General features: G+C 46.0%; 1 protein-coding gene across 8 annotated transcripts in view; it reads right to left on the bottom strand.

The window, feature by feature from the left end:
• The window catches only part of LOC105021377 (slit homolog 1 protein), a 106,629-nt gene that overhangs the window by 76,328 nt on the left and 6,739 nt on the right, over positions 1-23,562 (bottom strand). For all 8 annotated transcript variants that reach the window (XM_010889006.4, XM_010889010.5, XM_010889012.4 and 5 more), the window contains 3 exons: positions 16,676-16,747; positions 12,758-12,829; positions 11,063-11,134 (listed from right to left, as the gene is read on the bottom strand). In XM_010889006.4, coding sequence (XP_010887308.2) covers positions 11,063-11,134; positions 12,758-12,829; positions 16,676-16,747 — 216 coding nt within the window. The remainder of the gene's footprint in view (positions 1-11,062; positions 11,135-12,757; positions 12,830-16,675; positions 16,748-23,562) is intronic.

Genomic DNA, 23,562 nt, shown 5'->3' with positions numbered 1-23,562 from the left:
CATATACATACACACACACACACACACACACCCACACACTCACCCACATACACACACACTCACCCACACACACACACACACACACTCACTCACCCACATACACGCACAAACACACACGAAAGGTTTGAGGGAAGTCACTAAATGATGAAAAAAGTAAGGCTTAAAGAAAAGACAGTTTAACTAAAAGAGGTAGAGAAGAACACCAGGTTCGACAGCTATCTCTATGGCCAGCAGTCATCAGGCAGGAAGCTTAGAATGAGCCGAGCTTCTGTGAATGTCCCCCTTTCCTTTCTTCAATCTCCACATGAAAGACCAAAAGCCAGGAGGAGCCCCCTCACTCCTCATCTCTCCTCTCCCCATCCCCTCCTCTCATCTGCTTTCCCAACCTCATTACCACAGTCTGGGGCTGAGGCCAAGCTGCACAGGCTGTAAACCCCTCAGTGAGACAGGGCTAGGGCCCCCCAGTAAACCCATCAGTGACCAGGGCCAGGGGCCCCCGAGTAAACACCTCAGTGACCAGGGACCCCCGAAAACTCCTCAGTGAGTCAGGGCCAGGGGCCCCTCCTATAAACTCATAAGTGAGACAGAGCCAGAGGCCCCCGGGAAACCCCCTTAGTGAGACAGGGCCTGGTGCCCCGATTAAACCCTTAGTGAGACAGACCCAGATGCCCCCCAGTCAGAACCTCAGTGACCAGGGCCAGGGACCTCCCTGTAAACCCATCAGTGAGACAGTGCTAGTGGCCCCTCTGTAAACTCTCAGTGAAACAAGGGCCAGGGGCCCCCCTGTAAACCCCTCAGTGAAACAAGGGCCAGGGGCCCCCCTGTAAACCCCTCAGTGAAACAAGGGCTTGGGGCCCCCCTGTAAACTCCTCGGTGAGACAGGTCCAGGGGCCCCACAGGGGAGACATACATAAGTCCTTTTGTAGCAGGGAAAGAGAAGGGCTAAGAGGCGGAGTTCGTTTTCAGCCTAAGCAATGAGGACAGTGGTAATATAGAGGGTGTGGGCGGGGGAGGGGCGGTGAGAGGGAGTGAGACATTATCATCTTCTCCTTGATGTCACTGAACAGCCTGGCTTCGAGGTGCTGAAACAGCCTTCGGGTTAACACGGGTGCCTCAGACCTTTCCTACAGAAAGGGACAGAACAGCCAGTCCTATCTCATACTCACAGAGGAGATTCATTTATTTCATGTCTCAGTCTGGCTAATCATTCTCTCTCCCTCCCTCCCTCCATCTTTCCCTCCCTCCCTCCCTCCCTCCCTCCCTTGACCCCCCTCTCCATCCATCCCTCTCTCTGTCCCCTCTGGACATTGGCAGAAAACAGACCCGTTGAGGTGTTAGATTGGTGTGGCCAGTGATACAGACACACAATGATTTAGCCAATTTTCACCTCCACCCGATGCATGTGTGAACAGCAGGGGAACAGGGTGTGAAGCAGGTATGCTTCTGATGGCGTGTGTGTCCAGTATCAGTTGACACAGCAGGCAGGTGACAATCCATTCTGTCCTCCAATGATATTCTGACTACTTTCCACAGCCAGGGGGGTAGGCCCCCTACACCGAACATCTCTCTGTCACAAACAAACACACACACACACACACACACACACACACACACACACACTGGGAGTGTAATGAGATCAGAGTACCATGCTGGTACCACAGCAGGGGTCCTCGGGATTGTCAGAGAGGCCAAATACTTGGGCGCTGTTTGCGTGTGTGTGTGTGTGTGTGTGTGTGTATGAGAGAGGGAGAGAGATAGAGAGAGTGGGGGGGAGGAAAGAGGGGAAATTGAGAGGAGATCAATAGTGCTGTGAAGAACTAACAATACCATCTCAGTGAAACATTGCTAGACCGATACGGACTGACACTGGTACTGAGAGCAACACAAAGAGGTGTAAACCTGACAGAGACACACACACCTACACAGGCACAAACACACCTACACACACAGGCCCACACAAAGACACAAACACACAGTTAACGCACTTGGCACAGATATGTGAACCAAACCAACAGTAAAAGACTTCCTGTTTTGGAAAAGGGTGGGAAAGAAGATAGTTGTGTTAGACAGACAGAGAGTTTGCCTACCATACCCTTGACTACAGAGACAGTCAGACTGACAGGGAGGGTTCACCTTCCCACGCCCACAACTACAGAGACAGACAGACTGACAGACATAGAGAGAGTTCACCTACTAACCCCTCTACTAGATAGACAGACAGACTAACAGAGAGTTCACCTACCATCCACTATAATAGAGAGGCATACAGATGGGCAAACAAGTAGACAGAGTGAGGGAAATCCTGTCACATACAGATCCAGTGAGCATGGCTTTGCTATAAAGAATGTGATTCACAGTTAGACCTGGTTGTGGAGAGTACCCTGGTCAGACTACGGGAGTAGAAACCTCCTGCCAAATGTACAGCCACATTAGAAATGCTCACAGTATGTCACTCAGATCATCCAGACCCCTAGAGAATTTAAAACCAAAAAGTGATATAGTCCTGTATCTGTCAGGTGAAATATCACAGCGTGTAATCACAGAAGCCAGACATCGTTGTCATGAAGAGCTAACAACCACAGGAGTTGAAACAACCCTGTGAACATAACCCGTGTCCATGTCATTATTTATTTTCCCTTGTCACTCTTACACACAACCATTTTTACAACACCGTGCACAGCCTATAATATTCAAAAAGGCTTCAGTCCTTTTTGAGACATGCATGTAAATGTCACTTAGAATTTCAGATTTGTATATATGCGGTCAGTTGTTATTACAGCTACCATATATAGTATTTATAATTTATTATAGCTATTGTACTTGCAACTTGGTTGACAGTGCTTCCCTCGACCTTAAAACCACTTTAAATTGAAATTGAACTGAGAGATTGTGCAGGTGGAGCAACAGAGAGGGAGAGAGAAACTGAGAGAGATACAAAAGACTGGGCGAACCTAGGGCAGAGATGGGACAAACGGAGCCAGGTAGGTGAGGTCACTGTGGGGGTTACAGTTCTCTGACCCAGGGGTGTGAATCACACTGATAACATCCCACATTTAGAGGCATCCACCCGGCCACGCAGAGCTGTTCTGAAGGCCGTGGGGGTGGGGTGGGGGGGGGGGGGAGTCATCATCTAGAATGATGAGAACAAAGAGACGCCTGGAGGTGTTTTAAGAACGGACCTGCGAATGACGAAGCCAACATAAACACACAGACAGACCCTGGAGGCACAGCCAGGAGGCAGGAAGGATTCCAAAAGGGATGAACCACAAACCTGTAATTACACACACACACACACACACACACTATAAGTGAACTACAAAACTATCTATTAAACTTGATTTGACTCACCATTCACACTCTGCAACTTCCTGTGTGTAAATTGGGTTCAGTCACACGTCCACGTGACCATTTCAACAGCCTGGTTGAGCCGGATCTGTTCTGCAGCCCTGCACTTCTGCTCCCCTGCACTTCTGCTCCCCTGCACTTCTGCTCCCCTGCACTTCTGCAGCCCTGCACTTCTGCTCCCCTGCACTTCTGCTCCACTGCACTTCTGCTCCACTGCACTTCTGCTCCCCTGCACTTCTGCAGCCCTGCGCTTCTGCAGCCCTGCGCTTCAGCTCCCCTGCACTTCTGCTCCCCTGCACTTCTGCTCCCCTGCACTTCTGCAGCCCTGCACTTCTGCTCCCCTGCACTTCTGCTCCACTGCACTTCTGCTCCACTGCACTTCTGCTCCCCTGCACTTCTGCAGCCCTGCGCTTCTGCAGCCCTGCGCTTCAGCTCCCCTGCACTTCTGCTCCCCTGCACTTCTGCTCGACTTAAACCGTACTTTCATTGACCTCTAGATGGGTCAAATAATCCCTCCTCTCCCTCACTTATCTTCCTCCTTGCCTTGTGCCTCACTCATTAATTCACTTTCTCTCTTATTCTCTCTCAAGTGCTTTTATCCTCCCCTCTCTCATATCCTCCCTCTTTCTCTCCCTCTCCTGTGTGTGTGTGTGTGTGTGCATGTGTGCGTGTGTGTTTCTTGAAGGACACTTTAGTTTGGGAAATTCGGCCGCAACAGAGACGGAGCTGGCTGTTTGTGCATATGTGCCTGTACCAACAGACCATGGGTATGCATGCCATCTGTGAGGGTGTGTGTGTGTGCGCGCGTGTATGGGATTTACCCTGCCATTAGTTTGTTCCTGTGACAGACAGTAGCAGTGGGAGCAGAGCTGAGGGCTGGGAGGCTGAGGCTGTAGCTTCCTGTAGGCTACCCAGGGAGGGAGAGGGGATGTTAGGAGCCCTCACCCCAGGGAGAGGAGGGGTGGCTGGGGCAAGACTCTGTGGCGTGCTGCCTGGTGACACCCGGAGATCCAGAGCCAAACTGCGCACACACACAGGGCTGGCCCTATATGGGCTGTTATTCCTGGCTTAAACCTCTGCATTCCACCAGCCCCCACAAAGGCAGGCAAAAGCCAATGTGTGTGTGTGTGTGTGTGTGTGTGCGTGTGTGTCCTGTAAGTCACTTTCGATCAGATACCCTGCCAAGACCAGCTATCACCGACACACTCACATGCACAAGACAGACAGACACACACACACACAAAGACAGACACACACTCACACAAACACCCCCACACAACACCGCTCCATGAGTGAAGTCCCTGTGTGTGTATCCTGATGACGGATCTAGACCACACTGTAATGTCTTATTCATGCTGTATCAATTCATAATAACCAGGCCAGTCCCACTGCACCCACACACACACCCGCACAGGCATAAACCCCCCCCCCCCCCCCCGGGCCAATGACTGAAGTTACGTCTGGCCTGATATGTATCTGGGGCATCACGACTACAGTTTAGTTATCAGGAGCTGTGCAAATCAGAGGACGGACACACACTTGTACACACACACACAGGGGACTGATGTCCCAGCGATTTAACGTGAATATTTAACAACCCTCGATCCATTGGATGATTTATTCATGAGCAACGCAGAAGAATTGTTAGTATAAATACCTACGCTATCTCTCAATTTCTTTCACCCCCGCTCAATCCCTCACTCTCTTGCTCTTCCCTTACTCTCTCTCCCTCGCTCTCTCTTTCACCTGCACTGCCTCCCCCTCCCTCAACCTCTCTCTCTCTCTCTTTCTCTCTCTCTCTCTCTCTCTCCCCCTCTCTCTCTCTTTCTCTCTCTGTGTTGATCTGTGTGCTGTGGTAGTGAATATTTCAGATGGCGTGGTGGTTTTTAAATTACCCCCTTTTGGCTTCCGCTCATTTCAGATGGTTAACTCTCTGTTTCTCTGTCCACACAAACACACACACACACACACAATCCCATTAAAACCCATTGACAGATTTTACTAACTGACAAGGCTAGAGAGTATGGGTTTGACCAACAGGTTTTGACAGACGTGGTTTGGTTCTTTGGTCGGGATTGGGGGGGGGGGGGGGGGGTCAGCCCAACACCATCAGCACACTGCCAGCACAGGCATGTTCCTCATCCACCGAGCCGCGATCGGTTCATGTTTCGGCTGACCAACAGACAGAGCTGGCTCAGAGGCATCACAACCAGCCTGAACCAAAGAGTCGGACGGTTAAACCTATCTGAAATGTGCTTTAGAGCACAGCACAAACATCAGTTCACACTAGTCCATCAAGCAGGCTGATCTCATAATTTGCATTGAAATATCAGGCATTTATCCAGGTCGGCATTTATCCAGGAGCTAAAGAGCATGAGGCAGCAGTCTACTAAACTCCTCCACCACTAATGATGAATCCAATGTAAGCCAGTAGCATATCTGATGTTGAATGTAAAACATGTAAGTTCAGTTAGTACTGTTTCATACTCTTTTTTTTTTTATATACATGTGACGGCATGGAAAAATGCCAGGAACGTCAAAATCAGGTCCAAACTAGAGGTGTGTCGACAAGACATCAAATGTCCACATTAAATTGTGACATCACATAGCATTTATTAAGACCGCATGCAAACACTGAACTACACACACTCTTGATGAACACAGTTTTTCTCACACACAAACATTATGCATTTCACTATCTGGGATAATAACATTGACCCTATGTCCTATCCCTATCCCAAGTTGTAACTTTCAGCACATACTAAATAATCCCTAAACCCCACAAACATTCCTTGTTATAATATCATTATGGGTCACCACTAGTATAGTAAAGACTGTACACACACACATAGGTTTGTCCATATGCTAATTATTAGCAGGAGAGCCAACAAAAGCTAATGAAAAAGAAGGCAGGAACCATGACCTTTATACCTAAACTTAACCAAGCCATAAATGCCTAACCCTAACCCGCAATATTGAAACTTAACCGAGCTATAATGCTTTGCCCTAACTGGAAGTTCCACCCTAAACCAAACACCTAAGTCAGAAAATCTAGTTTTCCTAGTGAGAACATCCCCATACGGCAAATCTTTCATGTTATACTTTACTTACTACTATATGCAGACTTTTGCAGAATTTTGTCCCCAGAAGGTAAGTAAAACATGCCCAACCACACAGACACACACACACACACACACACACACACAGAGAAATTCCAACAATAACAAAATCCCACTGACTGTCCTAGTGACAAAACATTCCCTCATCATCAAACACCAACCAAAGACGGTGAAAACACATAGTCATTCCAATATAACAAGACCAGGATGCATGAACACACAGCTAAAGCATCCCTTTGATCTCCTAAAATATCCCCATGAAGAAGTGTAATCCCAGGTGAATGCCTGCTATCCCCACATTAGCAAGCTGTAAGGTGTAATTAGTATGTGTATTTGTGTCTGTGTGTGTGTGTGTGTGTGTGTGTGTGTGTGTATGAGTTTCAGAGTTACTCTGTCTGTCTGTGTTAGGGTTTGTGTACCAGACCAATCCTGTTGTCAAGCATTAGCACGGAAACAAGCACCAACCAACCACACCCCTCTTGCCCACCCCCCAACTCTCCCCCAACGTCCCTCTCACACATCCTCTTTACCATTCCTTACCCCCCAGCGTGCAGGCGGTGGGTGGGTGGGTGGGTGGGAGGGGGTCACACCCTTCCTCTCCGCCCGTCTCCTCCTTCCCAGACATACACCTAGCCCTCCCATGGTGCACCTGGCCCAACGTCCATGGAGAAAGACAAGTCCCTATGACCCTACCTGTGCAAACGCTCCATCCACTTATGCGCTGTATATCCATCAGAAGGTACGACAGGCGGGCCTGTTCAACACACCTTCAAGTGCCACTTAGATTAAACACTTGTTCCTGTATTATCGAACCAAGATCTGACATCTGTGTGGTGGCCTCTGGAGCTCCTCCAGGCTACTGTTAACCCACAGTGTTAACCCACAGTGTTAACCCACAGTGTTCCTGTCACACTAAGTAATACCGGCAGCAGCACATGGGGACCAGGAGAGACCCTGACCTTTTACTCCCCCCTTCTTTTTCCCCCCCTCCTCTTCCCCCTCAGCCCCTCCAAACCAGATGCTGTTCCCTGGGGGTACCTCTCGTGCTGATTCCATGGCCTTCACCCCTTCTCCCCCTTTCCCTCCCCTCATTCTGCTCTCACAATGTGAACAGAGCCTAATTACAGACCAGGAGAGGAGATTACAGAGCAGCGCTGCCGAGAACCAGGGACAGAGGGCGGGGAGTGAGAGAGAATGAGAGGAGGAGACACCAGGTTGTTAACGATGATGGATACATCTCTTTCACTGTTATTGTTCCTACACTCCACACTCCACTGTTTTTCTTCTCAGCTCCTCCAGTTCTCTTCTGTTCCCATGCTTTCCCGGCTACTACCCAGTACCACTACCATTACCCATCACACCGCTTTAACAATCTCTAATAATCTCCAATCATGTCTAATTATTTCCAGTGATCTCTTATCTGCTCTGGCTCATAATGTGTCAGTATCACGTGTATCTCTCAGGTAACCACAAACACACACAAACACACACACAGAGAGCGCGAGAGAGAGAGAGCGAAACTGGGTGTGTGTTAGCTATAGATTGAGTTAGCTGCACAGAGAGCTAAAGTTAATTTCAGAGAAAGTTAAATACACATGGAGTTAGCTACATAGCTAGCTACACTAACTAGCTAAACAGACAGCTATTTACAGAATTAACTACACAAAGGCTTGGTTACACAGACAGGTAGCTACACTGATGGTTAGCTTCAGAAAGAGAGAGCTAGCTATAAAGAAAGTTAGCTACAGACAGATTAAGTTACACACTGAGTTGCTACACAATTAGTCGCTGCAGGGATTGTTTGGAGAGAACTAACTTACTCTATTCTTCAGATTTAAGTGGTACCCAGAACAACAGCCTTTCTCTTCCAAATTTAACCAAGCCCTATTTGTCCTGGAAATGGTTCATGGGTAGGCAGATTTTTACAACTGCCAGTCTGTCTATCTGTCTATGTCATTGTCCTGTTCACCACTACATTACCCAACTCTGTATCGCCAACTAACTACTTCCATTGAGACGTGTCTGCCAGACTCTGCCCTCAACCAGACGAGAGGAAATACATGTAACCCTGAACTCCCGTATCCTCTGGTATAATTTAATATAAATAGGACGGCAATTGCAGTCCGCTAACCCCTTTCCTCCTTCCGGTAGTCCACCCCCTCATCACATTCTGTCTATCCTTGCAGCAGGTTCTCCTTCTATGACACAGGTACCCAAACTCCCTTTCTTTAAAGAATGAAAGAGAGACAGAGAAAGAGCAATAATGAAAATAAGCAAAAGAGTAACTGTGGATGCCAATAACACAAAAGAAAGACAGAGGGAGAGGTAGAAAAGGGCAGAGGAAATTGGAGAGAACTTGAGAAAGAAAGTAAAGAGAGAGAGATGAGAGAGAGAGTGAGAACATCTGTGTTAGCGTTCCACCTGAGGGCAGGAGGCTTTCCCATTAACCCCCTTGTTAAGGCCATTAAAGACAGACCCTAACAAGCCCCTGTGAGCACTTAGAGCAAGTGCAAAGACAGAAACACACACACACCGTCAGTCTTCCTGTGGGAGTGAAATGCGTATCAGTACACGAAGCTCTTTCTCATGGCTGTAACCTAACCATGTCTGTCTGGACCATGTTGTGACGGACAGATGGAGATTACTTGATGATTTAAAAAGCTGCAAGCTCATCAGGAAACCTCTTTGTCCTGGTTCTGCTCTGTTTAATAGAACTAAACCCTGTCTTTTAGAAGACTACTGAAGCAGAGACATTTGGGACTGACTGTGTGTCTGTGAATTTACATTTTGTTCTATGGACACAAGATTTCCTTTTTTTTATCAATAGACTAGTGTAAGGAAATGAAGTGCCTGCTAAAATTAGCACTGCAAAAATACACCTCCAGCTTAAATAGGCTGGCATGATCATTATCAGACTTTGGCCTTGTCAACTCAATGGAATAAGCAATAAATCACTGAACATACAACGCACACAAGGCACCTACTAAGTGGATAGTCTAAACAGGTGTTCAACATTCTTAGGCAAAGGAGAATTAGTAATAAAATAAGCCGCCTAGTACTGCAAATAAGGAACAGATCGAAGTGTGGAAGTGGGAGCTATGAGATCTGTTAATCCAATCCTGTAGCTGCTGGTTTGTTGAGTTTGGTCTGATTGATAGACTAATCAATGGCTCTTGACCATCCTCTGGCCTCTCCTGGTTGACTGCTTGGACAGCTGTAGAAGAACAGTACAGAATTACCAAGGAAAGCTGTCTTTCACACACAGACACACACACACACACACACGCACATTCAACACTGCCCATTCACAACTCTATTGTTCAAGGCTAAAGCAGCCTTTGTGATTTTCATCAGCCCAGCATTTGGGAGTCGTTTAAGTGGCGTTAGGTGACCTCTCTGGTCTGGTTTAACCGTTATACAGAGAATGAATGTGGCCTGGCAAGGCAAAATTGGCGAAAAAGCGGGACACTCACTCTAAAAACCGTGCCATTTTGTTGTCTCAGCTTTGTGGCAGAATCCACAGGACATAGAAAAGCAGGATTATAACAACCGCATGCTGCCCCTCAGAAGCCTAACTGGCAGCATGTTGGTCAGGGGTTGTCGTCGAGAGGCTCGTAATATTTAGGGGTCCTTGACATTGAAAGGTGAGGGCCCCTGGACTAGACTGGACGTGGCTGGGGAAGGGTTAGGACACAACGAGTGGGGGTAATGGCACTGGGAAAAGGGACAGGAGACATGGAGAGGGAAATGATTTTTCCGTGTCAGTGCAGTACTTCATTACTCCCAGATGTAGCAGCAGGTAAGCTGAAGCGGTAAGCAACAGGGACACTCATTATCCTGGGAAAAAAGGAACCTTGTTATGGAACGGCCATTAAAATGTAGGCTTACTCTGAGATGGTCACACCACAGGGGCGCGTGTGTGTGTGCGTGTGTGTGTGCGTGTGTGTGTGTGTGTGTGTGTGTGTGTGTGTGTGTGTGTGTGTGTGTGTGTGTGTGTGCGTGTGTGTGTGTGTGTGTGTGTGTGTGTGTGTGTGTGTGTGTGTGTGTGTGATAGAGAGACCTTAAAAGCACCAGATCACCAAACACTGAACTGAAATGGTGCTCAGACGAGTAGGCCCCTCTGGCAGCAGTTGTGATTCCTCTCCAGAAATATGATCCCATCTGTACGTATACATATGCATGTTCCTATTCCATCATCCTCAACTCCTCATCATCAAAGCACTATAAGCACTAACACACATGCACACAATCCGATGAGCAGTCTATGCACACGCAACTACACGACCACACAACTACACGACCACACAACTACACGACCACACGAAAGTACAAGCACACAGGCAGACTCCTGCAGAGGACCTGGCGACCATTCAGAGAGCACACTCCAACCTGCCAAGGCCTCCTGGATATCTACTCATCCAGTCTTCGCTGACACACACACAGACTTCCATTGCAGTTGGCAGGTAAACTGAGAAGGAGAATCCATGGGTATGCTTACACAAGCAGGACAGAGAAAGGTTGTGTGCCCACAGTGAGACAGAGAGTGTATAGGAATGGACAGAGTGTATGCAGGACATTAGAATAAACTGTGTACTCACAGGCGTGACAGGGCAGGGTTCTTCTGGAACAGTAGTTCTGGAAGCTGCTGCAGTTGATTCCTATTCAGACGCCTGAAACGGAGAATGTGATCAGTACAGCAGATTGATTCCTCAGAGGATACATTATCAGCACAGAAGATTGACTCGTCAGAGAATACATTATCAGCACAGAAGATTGACTCGTCAGAGAATACATTATCAGCCCGGCAGATCAACTCAGACAGTACATGATCAGAACAGAGATTGACTTCTCAGAGAAAACATGGTCAGTACAGCTAATCGACTCCTGAGAGAAAACATGGTCAGTACAGCAGACCGACTCCTCAGAGAAAACATTATCTGTACAGCAGATGAGTCCTAGTCCAGTATGATCTGATCTTTTCTCCAGGGTACAACAATGTTAAGAATATTACATCATTTAATGAAAATGAATGCCAACACTGCATATAGCAAAACATCAATAGACTGTATTTCAGTTCACTTAAATACAACCAAAATGTCCCTATTTTTTTTCTTTTCCCCCAAATGTAATTTCAACAGTGTCCTTTGACGTTCTGTATCAGCTATGTGAACAAATCCAGCTTGCATCTGTAGGGGACTAAGAAAACAACAGTTACTAAATAACATTTGTGGAGACAGATGAACATTTGGAGCCTCCAGGCAGCTTGACTTGGCGCTGCATCACCCTCCCCAGGATAATGAATGAAAGAGGCTGGCAGGCTTTATGCAAATACAACCATTAAGGAAATTAGGAACAGACTGTTGCTAATTGCTGCTTGAAACCACAGCTTTATACTGTCTCAGGGCCCCGTTGGAAAAACACGGCAGTGAGTGGCGGCGAAGGAGAACGAATGGGGAAGGGAGACACAGGTTGGGTCACTCCTGTAATCACAGATAACATTGGTTACTGACTGGGTTGAAGGTGGAGAATTATAATGGCCTCCACTGTTTATATGGGTGGCTCATTTCACTGAACTGTATATGCTAACCTGGTGGGTTTTTATACTAGGTTTCTGAAAGGTGGACTTGGTAGTAAGTCATAGCATAGAAGTTAATAGTAGCTAGCTTTATGCACAACGCGCCATGTACAGATGTTGTTAGCCCAATTCTTGCTAATGACATCTGTACACGGATAGCTGTGAAACAGCAGTTGGCCTACACCCTCAGCCTCACCACACATTTGCTAACCCAAAGCGTAGGTCTCTGACTTGATCCTCTGAGCGGGACTCCTCAATATCGCTGTGGCTAACGCTACCAAAGCCTTACTCCAGCCGTCACGCGTGTGTGTGTGTGCTGCTTCATTTAAATTGTGTCCTGCTGTAACTTTGGTGTATTTGCTTTTTTCAAGACCGAACTGTGGGGCATTGTGGCGCGGTGTGACGCGGTGGTGGGCTGTGACTGAGGGACTTTTATCCCAAACGCTCCAAATAACATGCAGCAGTTTGCCACGTCGGGCGTCCTGGGAAAAGGCAGGGTTAACAGTCGTGGTCATGGGCAGACATACAGTTTTTTACACCTTGCCTCCTTTCGGTTAATGGCCAGATCCTCTGAACAATAGGCCGCCTGCTGCCAGGAGGATGAGTTGGGTATTGCTAATGTACAACTGACCTGCTCTGAGGCCAACAATACAGATGGACAGATGGGCTCAAAAATAGCAAACACACACACACACACACACACACACAGGTTACTTACAGTCTCTCCAGCTCCTTCATGTCGTCAAACGCTCCACGCTCTACGACTCCGATCTGATTCTCCATCAGCTGCCTACAGTAAGAAAAGGGAGATAGGGATATCAACACAGTCCATTTGAAGAGCTACAGAGATAGGTCTGTCTGAAGTACAGCACAAAAGCACATTATGTACAGATTGAAACTCTCCAATCAAAGACAGTGAACTTTAAATAGTTGCTTTTCACAAGCTTCCCATTTTCAGGTTACACAGGTTTCCATAACAAAGTAAAAGAGAAGTTAAGAGAGGTGTAAGATAAGTTAAATGTAAGAGTAGTTTAAAGTAAGTTTGTATTTATTTCTTGAGATTGACTGCTCGTAAGCATACTTTCATTTAGAATGATTGGATGTCATGGTCTGTGGCAGATTATTTTAAGTCGATAAATAGTATACTTCATTATCACTAATAATATTTTTGTTGCATATTCAGTACATTAATATATTATATATTATGTGTTTACTGTGCATCTGCTCGGTTGTATTACTGCTAGTTTCAGTGTTGTTGTACGCATGTTAGGTTAGTTAACAATCTTGTATTGCTTTTTATGTACATGTTGAAATGAAAGCAATCAGTAGATAATGCTATACTGTATATACCTTACGGTTTGCCTATGGGTTATTTTTATTTATTTGTATTATCTTTTCTTTTATTCCCTTGGTACATGATTACATCTATCCCAGATATATTCTCCCATGTCCCATGTGCAAATATCCAAATTTAAACTGGGTTCCCTTCTCTGACCTGAGCAAGTCAAGAGTAAACCAACCCACACTTGTCAGGCTCTGGGGAAATGAGGGTGGTCGGAGCTGTAGGCCACTGGGAGCCCGGGAGGTGAAGTCCAATGTTAAGTGTGTGTGTGTGTACGCTGGCTGGTTCCAGCACTCCTTTGCACCAAGGCAATGGTGTGGTCCATCCACCCATACACACACACACACACACACACAGGGCAGTGATGTGTCCGGGCTTTGCTGTGGAATCTTGGCACTGGGGGTAGGTGGGGGAAGGGGGGGGGGGTCCCGGGGACCGTAGCCAGGAAAGAGTTTCCAGAGGCAGGTTAGTGAGGCAGGCCACTGTGTCCTGAGGTCTGGTGGTTAGAGTGGAGGGCAAGGCAGGAGGAATAGGGGCAGGGGTGAGAAATACAGGGGTGAGGCAGGGTGGACCAGGGGTGAGGAGGGGTGTGATCTGTGGGGAGACCGGTAGCGGGGGGGTTTCAAAGAACATAGGGAAGAAAGAGACCCACTGAAGAGATGTCCTCTGTATGACGTACATGCCACAGCACTGTGTGTGAGCCTGGCTGCTCGGGTCCAGAGTGAACTTTCTCCAACACACACACACGTGCACTGCCAAAGCTAGCGGTTTTGGAAGTGTTGCAATAACAGTGTAGGGAGAGACAAGCGTCCTGGTCTTAGAACCAACAGTAATGTTCCTTCATCCCGAGTGTGCGCGCGAGCGTCGTGTGTGTCTTTGTGTGCGTTTGTTCGGGCGTCCTGCGAGGCCTCACAGCTCCACTCAGCAGCCTGTGTTTCTTCCCGATCGAATATAAATGCAAATGGCTGTTCCTGTTCCCACTCCATAAATATAAAAAGAGAAGTGCAGCTCACCTCCGCTCACTCTCCCTCATGAATTTAGATGGAGGTGGAAGGAGAAAGTACTTCTGAATCTAGAAATTTCATCTACGGTTAGTTCAGTTCTTTATTTATCCTTATACCACTTTCCCCAGTTGCTGTGCTCATCCCAAGAATCCTTCCTCTTGTGGACCAAGTCACCCCATCGCTTCCTATGCAAATTTTCACTTGATCATTGGAGCGATCAAAGATGAGAAAATGTTGTTTCATCGCAATATTCCTGCATGACGTTTTTGGAAACGGTGATGTTTTTATTCTTCCTGTTTTCAGCAGGTATTGGCCTGATGTTTTACGGTCGGGGTTCAACTATTAACCCACAATGCAAGGCGGCAGTTTGTCCCTCCTTCACAACACCTCCCTCTCCTATGTCCATCAACAGCGTGTGAGGCAGACAAACATTTTAAAATGGGTAATTTTCTACGGACTAGCTAGTATAATTTCAATTATCTACTAACTCTTACACTTACCCAAACCTAACTTTAACCCTTATCCCAACCCTAACTTTAACCCTTATCCCAACCCTAACTTTGACCCTTATCCCAACCCTAACTTTAACCCTTATCCCAACCCTAACTTTTACTCTTAACCCAACCCTAACTTTAACCCTTAACCCAACCCTAACTTTAACCCTTATCCCAACCCTAACTTTAACCCTTATCCCAACCCTAACTTTAACCCTTATCCCAACCCTAACTTTAACCCTCATCCCAACCCTAACTTTAACCCTTATCCCAACCCTAACTTTAACATTTATCCCAACCCTAACTTTAACCCTTATCCCAACCCTAACTTAAATCCTTATCCCAACCCTAACTTTTACTCTGATCCTAACCCAAACATTAACTCTTATGCCATACCAAACTTTAACCATTACCCCCACAGCAATTTTAACCTAACTCATTCACATCAACAGATTGTCCTCAAGGTGAAGTACTAGAGCTGGATTGTATGCAAAGTTTTAACATATAGTATGTCCCTCTTCCATTAGGAACACAGTGCTGCTGTACAAAACCCTGGGATTTCTCTGTCCCTCAGCAGACAATATCTCTGGCTGTGAGGTAAAACCGTTCTTCCTGTAAGGACCCTCCCTTGGGGTCACACACATACCGTCGCTGGGGGGGGGGGGATTCTAAGGATCAAAAGGTCAGGCCACTGTTAGTCCGCTGAGTCAGGGAGGGAAGATATACAGGTTTCACCAACCTATGACCCCTACTGACACACAGACTGCGAATACATGTGTGTCCTATGGGACTCAGAATGTTTACAGCCATGCAGGGACGTTCTTGTCTGACTTTTAGTGGCCCTGTAAGGAGCTGAGGAGCTGTTTCCTTTTACCTTGCCGGTGACAATGCCGGCGACATGGAGACCTTTAACCTCTATGGGGGGGTGGAAGGGAGAGGAAGAAGGTCTGGACCAGGGAGGAAGGAGAAGGAGGAGGTCTGGGGGGTTTGACAGAGGGTGACAGAGGGGACAGTGGAGATGGGGAAAGAACGGGGGGAAAAAACTGGGAGTTCACTCCACTGGCTCATTTTAGCATTGACTTTGCTGATAGCTACTTGTGTAGCGTACATACTACAGCTGACTTGTGTGGTTGTCCCACCCAGCTCTCTTAGCCTGAATGCACTGACTGTAAGACTGTGTGCTAAATAACATTATTACAATGGCAAGATGTTTTAATAAGCACGGAAGGCTGCTGAAGGGTGAAGAGGACTGGGCTGAGGGGTATGGAAGGGGGAAGGACATAACTCAGAAATACTGGAGCGGAGGGGCGGGGCGGGGGGCTTCAGCAGCTCCAGTTCTACCGTCAGTCTCACGTTTCGTCTTAAACACGTTTCAGTCTAAAACACCTACCAGTAGGGCACTTTAAAACACCCACGCCAGGAATTACAAGTACTGCTGAGCCCTCTGCAGATTGATTCAACGGCTGCACTTTAAAATGTTAACAGGGTTTGCACCTATTATGACTCAGTAAGAGTGCTACAGACAGTGTTGCGGATGGCATGAAGGCTACTCTGACAGATGGCATTGACTTCAACAGAGCCACGATGGACTGTGAAGTGAGCTGATGCCAGACATTCGTCCGAACTAAAACCAGCGCAGCATAACCAGAAGTGCAAACAGCGGCAGGAATAGCCGAGAGCCCATGGATAGAGCGGGCATGGACGTTGTCGAGGAGGGTCTCGAAGGCAATTAACGGCCCTGCGTTCGTACTTGACGCGCGGGACGGTCGTGCGCTGGAAGAGCGTAGGGTACTTACAGCACGCGGAGGTACTTGAGTCCAGCGAAGTCACTCTTGGTGATGCGTGTTAGGTTATTCCCATTCAGTTCCCTGCGAAGAAACACACGTACACACACATTAATGATGTATCCGCTCCCTCTGGGCTTGTTAACCAGTTGAATAAGCGATCAGTGGCACAGAAACAATTTGCTTTTGATACCTGAGTCACAAGCCAACACACACACACACACACACACGGGCATAATCACACTCAAAAGAGGTCTGACCAGAGAGTGCAGACACGCACGCACGCACACACACAATCATGAATACACATACATTTCTACCCAATTTGCTCAAGGCAAAGCCAAAACGAGACTGGAACGGGTCCTTCATCGGAGTGGTTCTTGAGACATTGGGGCTTATGAGAGAACCAAAATATCAAACTAATTTGAAATGGGATTCCCCCAGGCCTCCCCATCCCCCCAACAACAGTTCAGGACCTGGGAAGCTGAGTGCTGTGGAAATAACAGAATCAGCCTCCCTGCTGTGAACTGGCCGTCATCCGGACAGGGTAACAGTAAGGTGGAGAGAAAGGAAAGGAGGTGAAGAATGGCATACACCGAGTAAGTATTGTATTTGGAATGACTAGTACCTGCTAGGTCTGTAGATCATTTATTTTACCCTTACCAGGTAACTTGACTGAGAACACATTCTCATTTACAGCAGTTGAGGCAAACTGCCTTGGTCAGGCATTGAACAACAAAAACGTTTTTCTTATCCAGCTCTAGGATTTGATCTAAAAATGTCACATGCCAAATGAGCCTTGAAAAAGACGAGCTAAAATGTGCAGTCTAGCTTATTCTTGGTTCTGTAACTCTTCAGTGGTGACTCAGATTATTCTGTGTCTCTCCAACCATCATACGCATTGATTAACAAGGAAACTTGGTAATGGATGCAAACGTATGAATTACTGCCCTACTTTATTTACCTTAATTTATACAGAGAAATCATTGGGCTGTACTTTGCTGGCAATACTCAGCCCTTACTCAGTTTCACCCTTTGGTTGATGCTTGGCAATGTGGGTGGATTGATTTCCTGCCTGTTGGGCCCTGTCTGGGGCAGTGTCACCAGACCCCCCTGTCTCAGCCCCAAGTTCTTACACTGCTATATTATTGTGCTGGGTGTAGGGTCAGTTCTCCTTCTCCACTATAAATCTGTGTAGATATAAGGAATGCATTTTCTAACTTATTCCTGTCTCCTGCTGTTTTAAACTTAGGAGGACATGAGGTCCTGGCCCACACCTGAGGAGTACCAGGCTTGAAAGACCCGTTGCTGTCCCTGTCCAAAGTCCTCCTCATTCTATTGCAGATCAAGTTGATACGTGATGATTTTCACCTGCCACTGTGCTGACACCTCCCCGTCTTGTCCCTGTCCTTGTCCATCTGGTCATGCTTCTGACCTGGACTAGGTTTAAATAGTCTCTGGATTCAGCCCACATGCATTTATTAATTATTACAATTTGTACTCTTAATATGTTCACCCGGCACAGCCAGAAGAGGACTGGTCACTCCTCTGAGCTTGGGTCCTCTCTAGGTTTCTTCCTAAATTTCAGCCTTCTTAGGAAGTTTTTCTTAGCCACTGAAATTCAACACTACTGTTGTTTGCTCCTCTGGGTTTAAGGCAGGGTGGTTTGTAAAAGCAATTTTTGACAACTGCTGAAGTAAAAAGGGTTTTATAAATACATTTTATTGATTGATAGATGGTTTAAGACCAAGGTCTCTTTTACAGCTGAGCCCTATATTACAAAAATAAAAACATACACTAAATGGAAATAAAATACACCTTTTCAGAAAAGCAATCACATTTGACAAAGAAAAGACCCTTTATAAGAAATGTAAAATGTCTTATAGGCGCTATGACATTTAATTAAAGATCACCCTGAAGGTCATTCCATGAGTTTGGAGCAAAATATTCAAAAACAGTTTTACACAGTTCTGAAAAGGGCCCCGGTATCTCCAGTACTATCCAGTCTTGAGAGCGTGTTTGGGAACAGTTACACTTCCAGCTAATTTTCTCTGTTAAATAATATGGAGGTTTTTGCATGACTGCCTTATATAAAAACTTAAACACATGACTGGCCCATCTAGATGTTAGTGACTCCCAGCCAACTGAAGCATTTAACAGACAGTGGTGAGTGCTAAATTTGCACCAGTGATAAAATTATAGACTGCATCCAGAGATTTGAGTACAGAAGCTGAGGAATGCATATAAAGTAAAGTAAGTTAAGTACTATAAGTAATGATCTTTTATCAACACATACGTTGATTGTACAATATCTTTTCTACGCTGATGTGACAGACGTGATTTATGCTATGATTTATTCCTAAATAATCTCTAGCTTTTTGATCAAATCACTAACATGTGTTTTCAAAGACATTATCATCTAATCAAATCTCAGGTTATTTGTAAGAAGCAACACATTCTATAAAAGAACCAATTAGGGCAGTCATGTTTTAGTCATCCAAAGCTAGGTTCTGTGACCTAGAAAATAGCATGTACTTAGTTTTATTCACATTTAGTACCTACCTATAAGTGATTTTGGTAACAGTTGTAAATCAGACTGCAGGCGCATAACAGCTTGTTCAAGACAGGGAGCCGTAGCGTTCAGTACTAGGTTGTCAGCATAAAAATGAAATGTACCATGTATTAAAGAGTTACAGATTTAATTAATAAATTAAGTGAACAATACAGGACCCAAAATATAACCCTGTGGAAGTCATTTGTGGACTACAAGAAATGTAGATGTAAGGCCAGGGGTTTTGTAAAATCACTTTGTGACAACTGCTGATGTAAAAAGGGCTTTATAAATACATTTGATTGGTTGATTGATTGATTGATTTCATTCCATCAGCTACAATAGCCTGTGTTCTGTCACTAAGGTAATTTAGAAGCCAGTGGCACGTGTCTTTGGCCAGCCCCAATGAAGACAGCTTTTTCAAAATGTTTGAGTGACCTACAGTACTGAATGCCTTTGACAGGTCAACCAACACAGCAACACAGCTTAATTTCTTTACAACCAGTAGTTGCTGTGATTGTACTGTGCGCAGGTCTAAAATCAGATAGAAATCTGTTCAAAATGCAATTTTCGGAGAAAAAGGAACATAATTGTTTATTTACCAATGCCTCCAGGACAATTTAGAGATAAGGCGATAGTTATCAAGGACACAAGTGTCCCCACCCTTATGCAGTGGGCACACAAGGGGTTTTTCTGACTTTAGGGATAACCCCCGAAAGGCATGTTAGATCAAATATATGTTAATTGGAGGAGCACTAACCAATAATCCTGGATCTAGCACATTAGCCCTTGTGGTAACTAGCAATGAATCAAGGACCTCTTTTGCAGTAAACAGACTCTGCAAAAAACCTGGACTCTTAAAATCATTGTGTTCTTTAATGATTACATGATTTTCATAATTAAGAGTTATAGAGGTTATTTTTTTCAAAAAGATCACCTGCTGCAATAAAACTGGCAATAAAAAGCATCAGCAATTGCATTTTGATCAGGTAGATGCTAACTGCATTTCGTTGTACTGTAATTGTACTGTTTCAATGACAATAAAGTTGAATCTAATCTAATAAGTACAGAGTCCAATACTATCTGCTGTGGCAGTGAGGTACTGTTCTACAGGGTTTTTATAGTTTTCCAGAATTTGACCATTTGATTTCTAAGCTCTCTTTAAGGGGCAGAATTTGGATGGACTAATTTCTTATCTCCAATAGAGGTATAAACACTAATGAATTACTGTAGTGCTAGTTTGGCTAGAATGGCTGAAATGCTCTGGAATGGTTCACTTTAGGAGAGGTATTGTGAAAAAGCTTGTCCACTAAACATTTTAAAAATTTATTTTAGAGATAAAACATGGTTTGGCTTTTGGAATTCCGACATCTCTAATGCATATAATCATGCAATAATCACTAATATCTAGCAGAACCTAAATCCGGTACATGGTGTATTTTAGCAATTTGTTTGTACCCATTGGCTAATGTTTTAAGATGAACAACCATTGCAAGTGTCTATTGCGAGTATAAGGACATTAAAAGTTAATGCAAACTGTTTGACAGACTGGCAAGAAAGAGTAAACAGTTAATATCCACAGCACTTTAGTAGAGAAATATATTAAAAACATTAACTTTAAACGTTAACTGCAGATTTCTTCTGGACATCTATGCTTGCACTTGCGCAAGTAGTACAGTAAATAAATCTTACATCTTGCACCTTTAAGAAAGTAGAATGCTAACGCAGATGAAATTGTCTTCCAGGGCAAAACATTTTTTACACCTATCTTAGAGATCTTGGAGCAAAACAATGTACCTTTCTATGATCTGTTGTTTCAAGGGTGCCAATACATTTGAAGTGCGTGTGTCTGTTTACGTGTGTGTGTTTGTGCTTGGCAGAATGAGTGGCCGGGTGTAGAGAAACAGACCGTCTCAGCAGTAGATAGCATACTCCCACAGAGAAGGCCTACAGAGCACACATACACATTTACAGGACACATGTATTCAAGCACACACCCACCCATCCACCCACGCACACTACACATGCACACACACACACACACACACACACACACACGCACCCACAGCAGTATGACTAGATATCCGTCTGCTACCTCAGGATTAAAAGTGAACAGTCCATGGTCCACTCCTCCCCCACCCCTAAACTAAACCAAAACGCCTCACTTCAGTGCTATGCTGAAAGCGGTGCAGTCTCCCTTTCCCTCTCTCCCTCTCGTCTAATGACCACTCCAGGGACTATAACACAGTGCAGTGGTGTGGGAGAGAGACTGGTCATTACAGACAGATGGTGTGTGTGTGTGTGTGTGTGTGCGTGTGTGTACACAGGTGCATCAAACGACTGGCCATGGGAAATAAATAATAGAGTGAGCTTCATTAGCCCGGGGTCTGATACACACACATATGCTGCTCATTACATAGGTACACACACGCACATGGACTCATGGGTTCCCAACATCTCATCTACAGGGTGGCCTTCAGTGACGACGCTCTAAGGAATTCTGGGACGAAGAGAAAGAAGAGTGGAGAGAAAAAGAGAGAGAGAGGGGACGAGGACTGTTCCGCCCAGCAGGCTAGTCACGTGGATAAGCCCCACCTCTTCTGGTCCAGTTGTCAATTACTACTGGTTCATGTCCTCCGGTTAAACAAGCATTGATACAGGTTTATGTCGTCCGGGTACACACACATTACTACAGGTTAATTTCCACTGGTTACGCACTCATTACTACAGGTTAATATCCTATGGTTAATACACACATTACTACAGGTTAATGTCCTATGGTTAATACACACATTACTACAGGTTAATATCCTCTGGTTACACACACATTACTACAGGTTAATGTCCTCTGGTTACACACATTACTACAGATTAATGTCCTCTGGTTACACAGGCGTTACTACAGGTTAATGTCCTCTGGTTACACAGGCATTACTACAGGTTAATGCCCTCTGGTTACACAGGCATTACTACAGGTTAATGGCCTCTGGTTACACATATTGTAACATGAGGCACTGTATGATTGGCTTGTCATTGTTAGAACCCTGAATGAATCCTCCAGAAAACAGCCAGTGAGATGTCTCTCTCTGGATCAAAACCTTATATTTCAGTGTCTTCTGGTGGCCCGTCTGAGTTCCGGTCCTGTCTCCTGCTAGCACTGGGGAAGGATGGATGGGTTGGGTTAGACCTCCACAGTCCTGACCCCACATCAGGAAGTTTCATAGCCCAGAGGAAAGCTCTCTTTTTCTGGTAATGACCCCAACTCAGTCCCCTGTCTGATAGGGACCTGGGGAACTCATGTCAACAGAGACCAGCTGGCTATCACATCAGACACCAGGGATGGGGGGGACTACTGAGCAAGAGACACATACACGCCTGACTTATGAACTAAACCACACACAGACAATTAGTGCCATTTGGTGATGCGTGGAGACACTGACCTCTAACCTTACTCACAGAAGCATGGAGAGGAAAACTGACATTGTGAATGCCCGAGTGGAGGTCAATGTTGAACATTAAGTTTAGCTGAAGAGCCAGGATCATATGGAGTACATATGGACTCTGAGCACTTCCACTGTTCACTACAGTCACCAAACCGATGAGAACGGGCCCGAGGCGTGCGTTCCAATTCACATTAGTCCGTTTGCTAGTGCCAAAACGTCCTGAAGAATCTTTTCGATTTATGACATCATAGACTAATCCTTCTTCATCTCATCCTGTCTCCGAGGTGGGCTGTAGAGACCGGCTGAGTATACCTCCGGGGGAACCCATTTTACACCCCACCCACCCACCCACCCACCCACCCAACCAACCCCATAGACACCCCTTAACTCACAGTACCAGTAACTCACGGTGCTGCTCCACGGCTCCATAACTCAGAGGCAGCAGCACGGAAGAAACAATGCTGAAGAACTCATTATGTTTATCCCTGCCATCTGTTGAGCTCCCCGAGCTAGGCTGAGCTGGGAGAGACAGGCGGACTGCAGCGGGGGAAGACCTGGTTTGAATTGAACAACGTTATTATTACCATGTGAAATGGAATCCCGGAGTGGGTCGGGAGCGAGAGAGCGAACGCGCTCGCACAACAACGCACGTGCAGGTGAACACGGAAGAACAAGCGTGTTGGTATGCATGTGTGCGGTACGCACAGATACTTATACGCAGGTATGCACACGGGCACGCACAGTGCCCATTATTATACACACACACACACACACACACACTACTTGTCGTGTGTATGTGAGTGCCAGGGAATTGTGTGTGGCTGCACAGACGTTTGTTGTGGACGGCTTAGAACTGGCAGGGCAGAGGGCCTCATAGCCCGTCACTGTGGGAACAAGCTGCTCTG

The sequence above is a fragment of the Esox lucius genome, chromosome 6, assembly GCF_011004845.1.
Source record: "Esox lucius isolate fEsoLuc1 chromosome 6, fEsoLuc1.pri, whole genome shotgun sequence".
Lineage (NCBI taxonomy): Eukaryota > Metazoa > Chordata > Actinopteri > Esociformes > Esocidae > Esox > Esox lucius.
The sequence above is the reverse complement of the archived record's forward strand: the minus strand, read 5'-3'. Positions and strand labels throughout refer to the sequence as shown.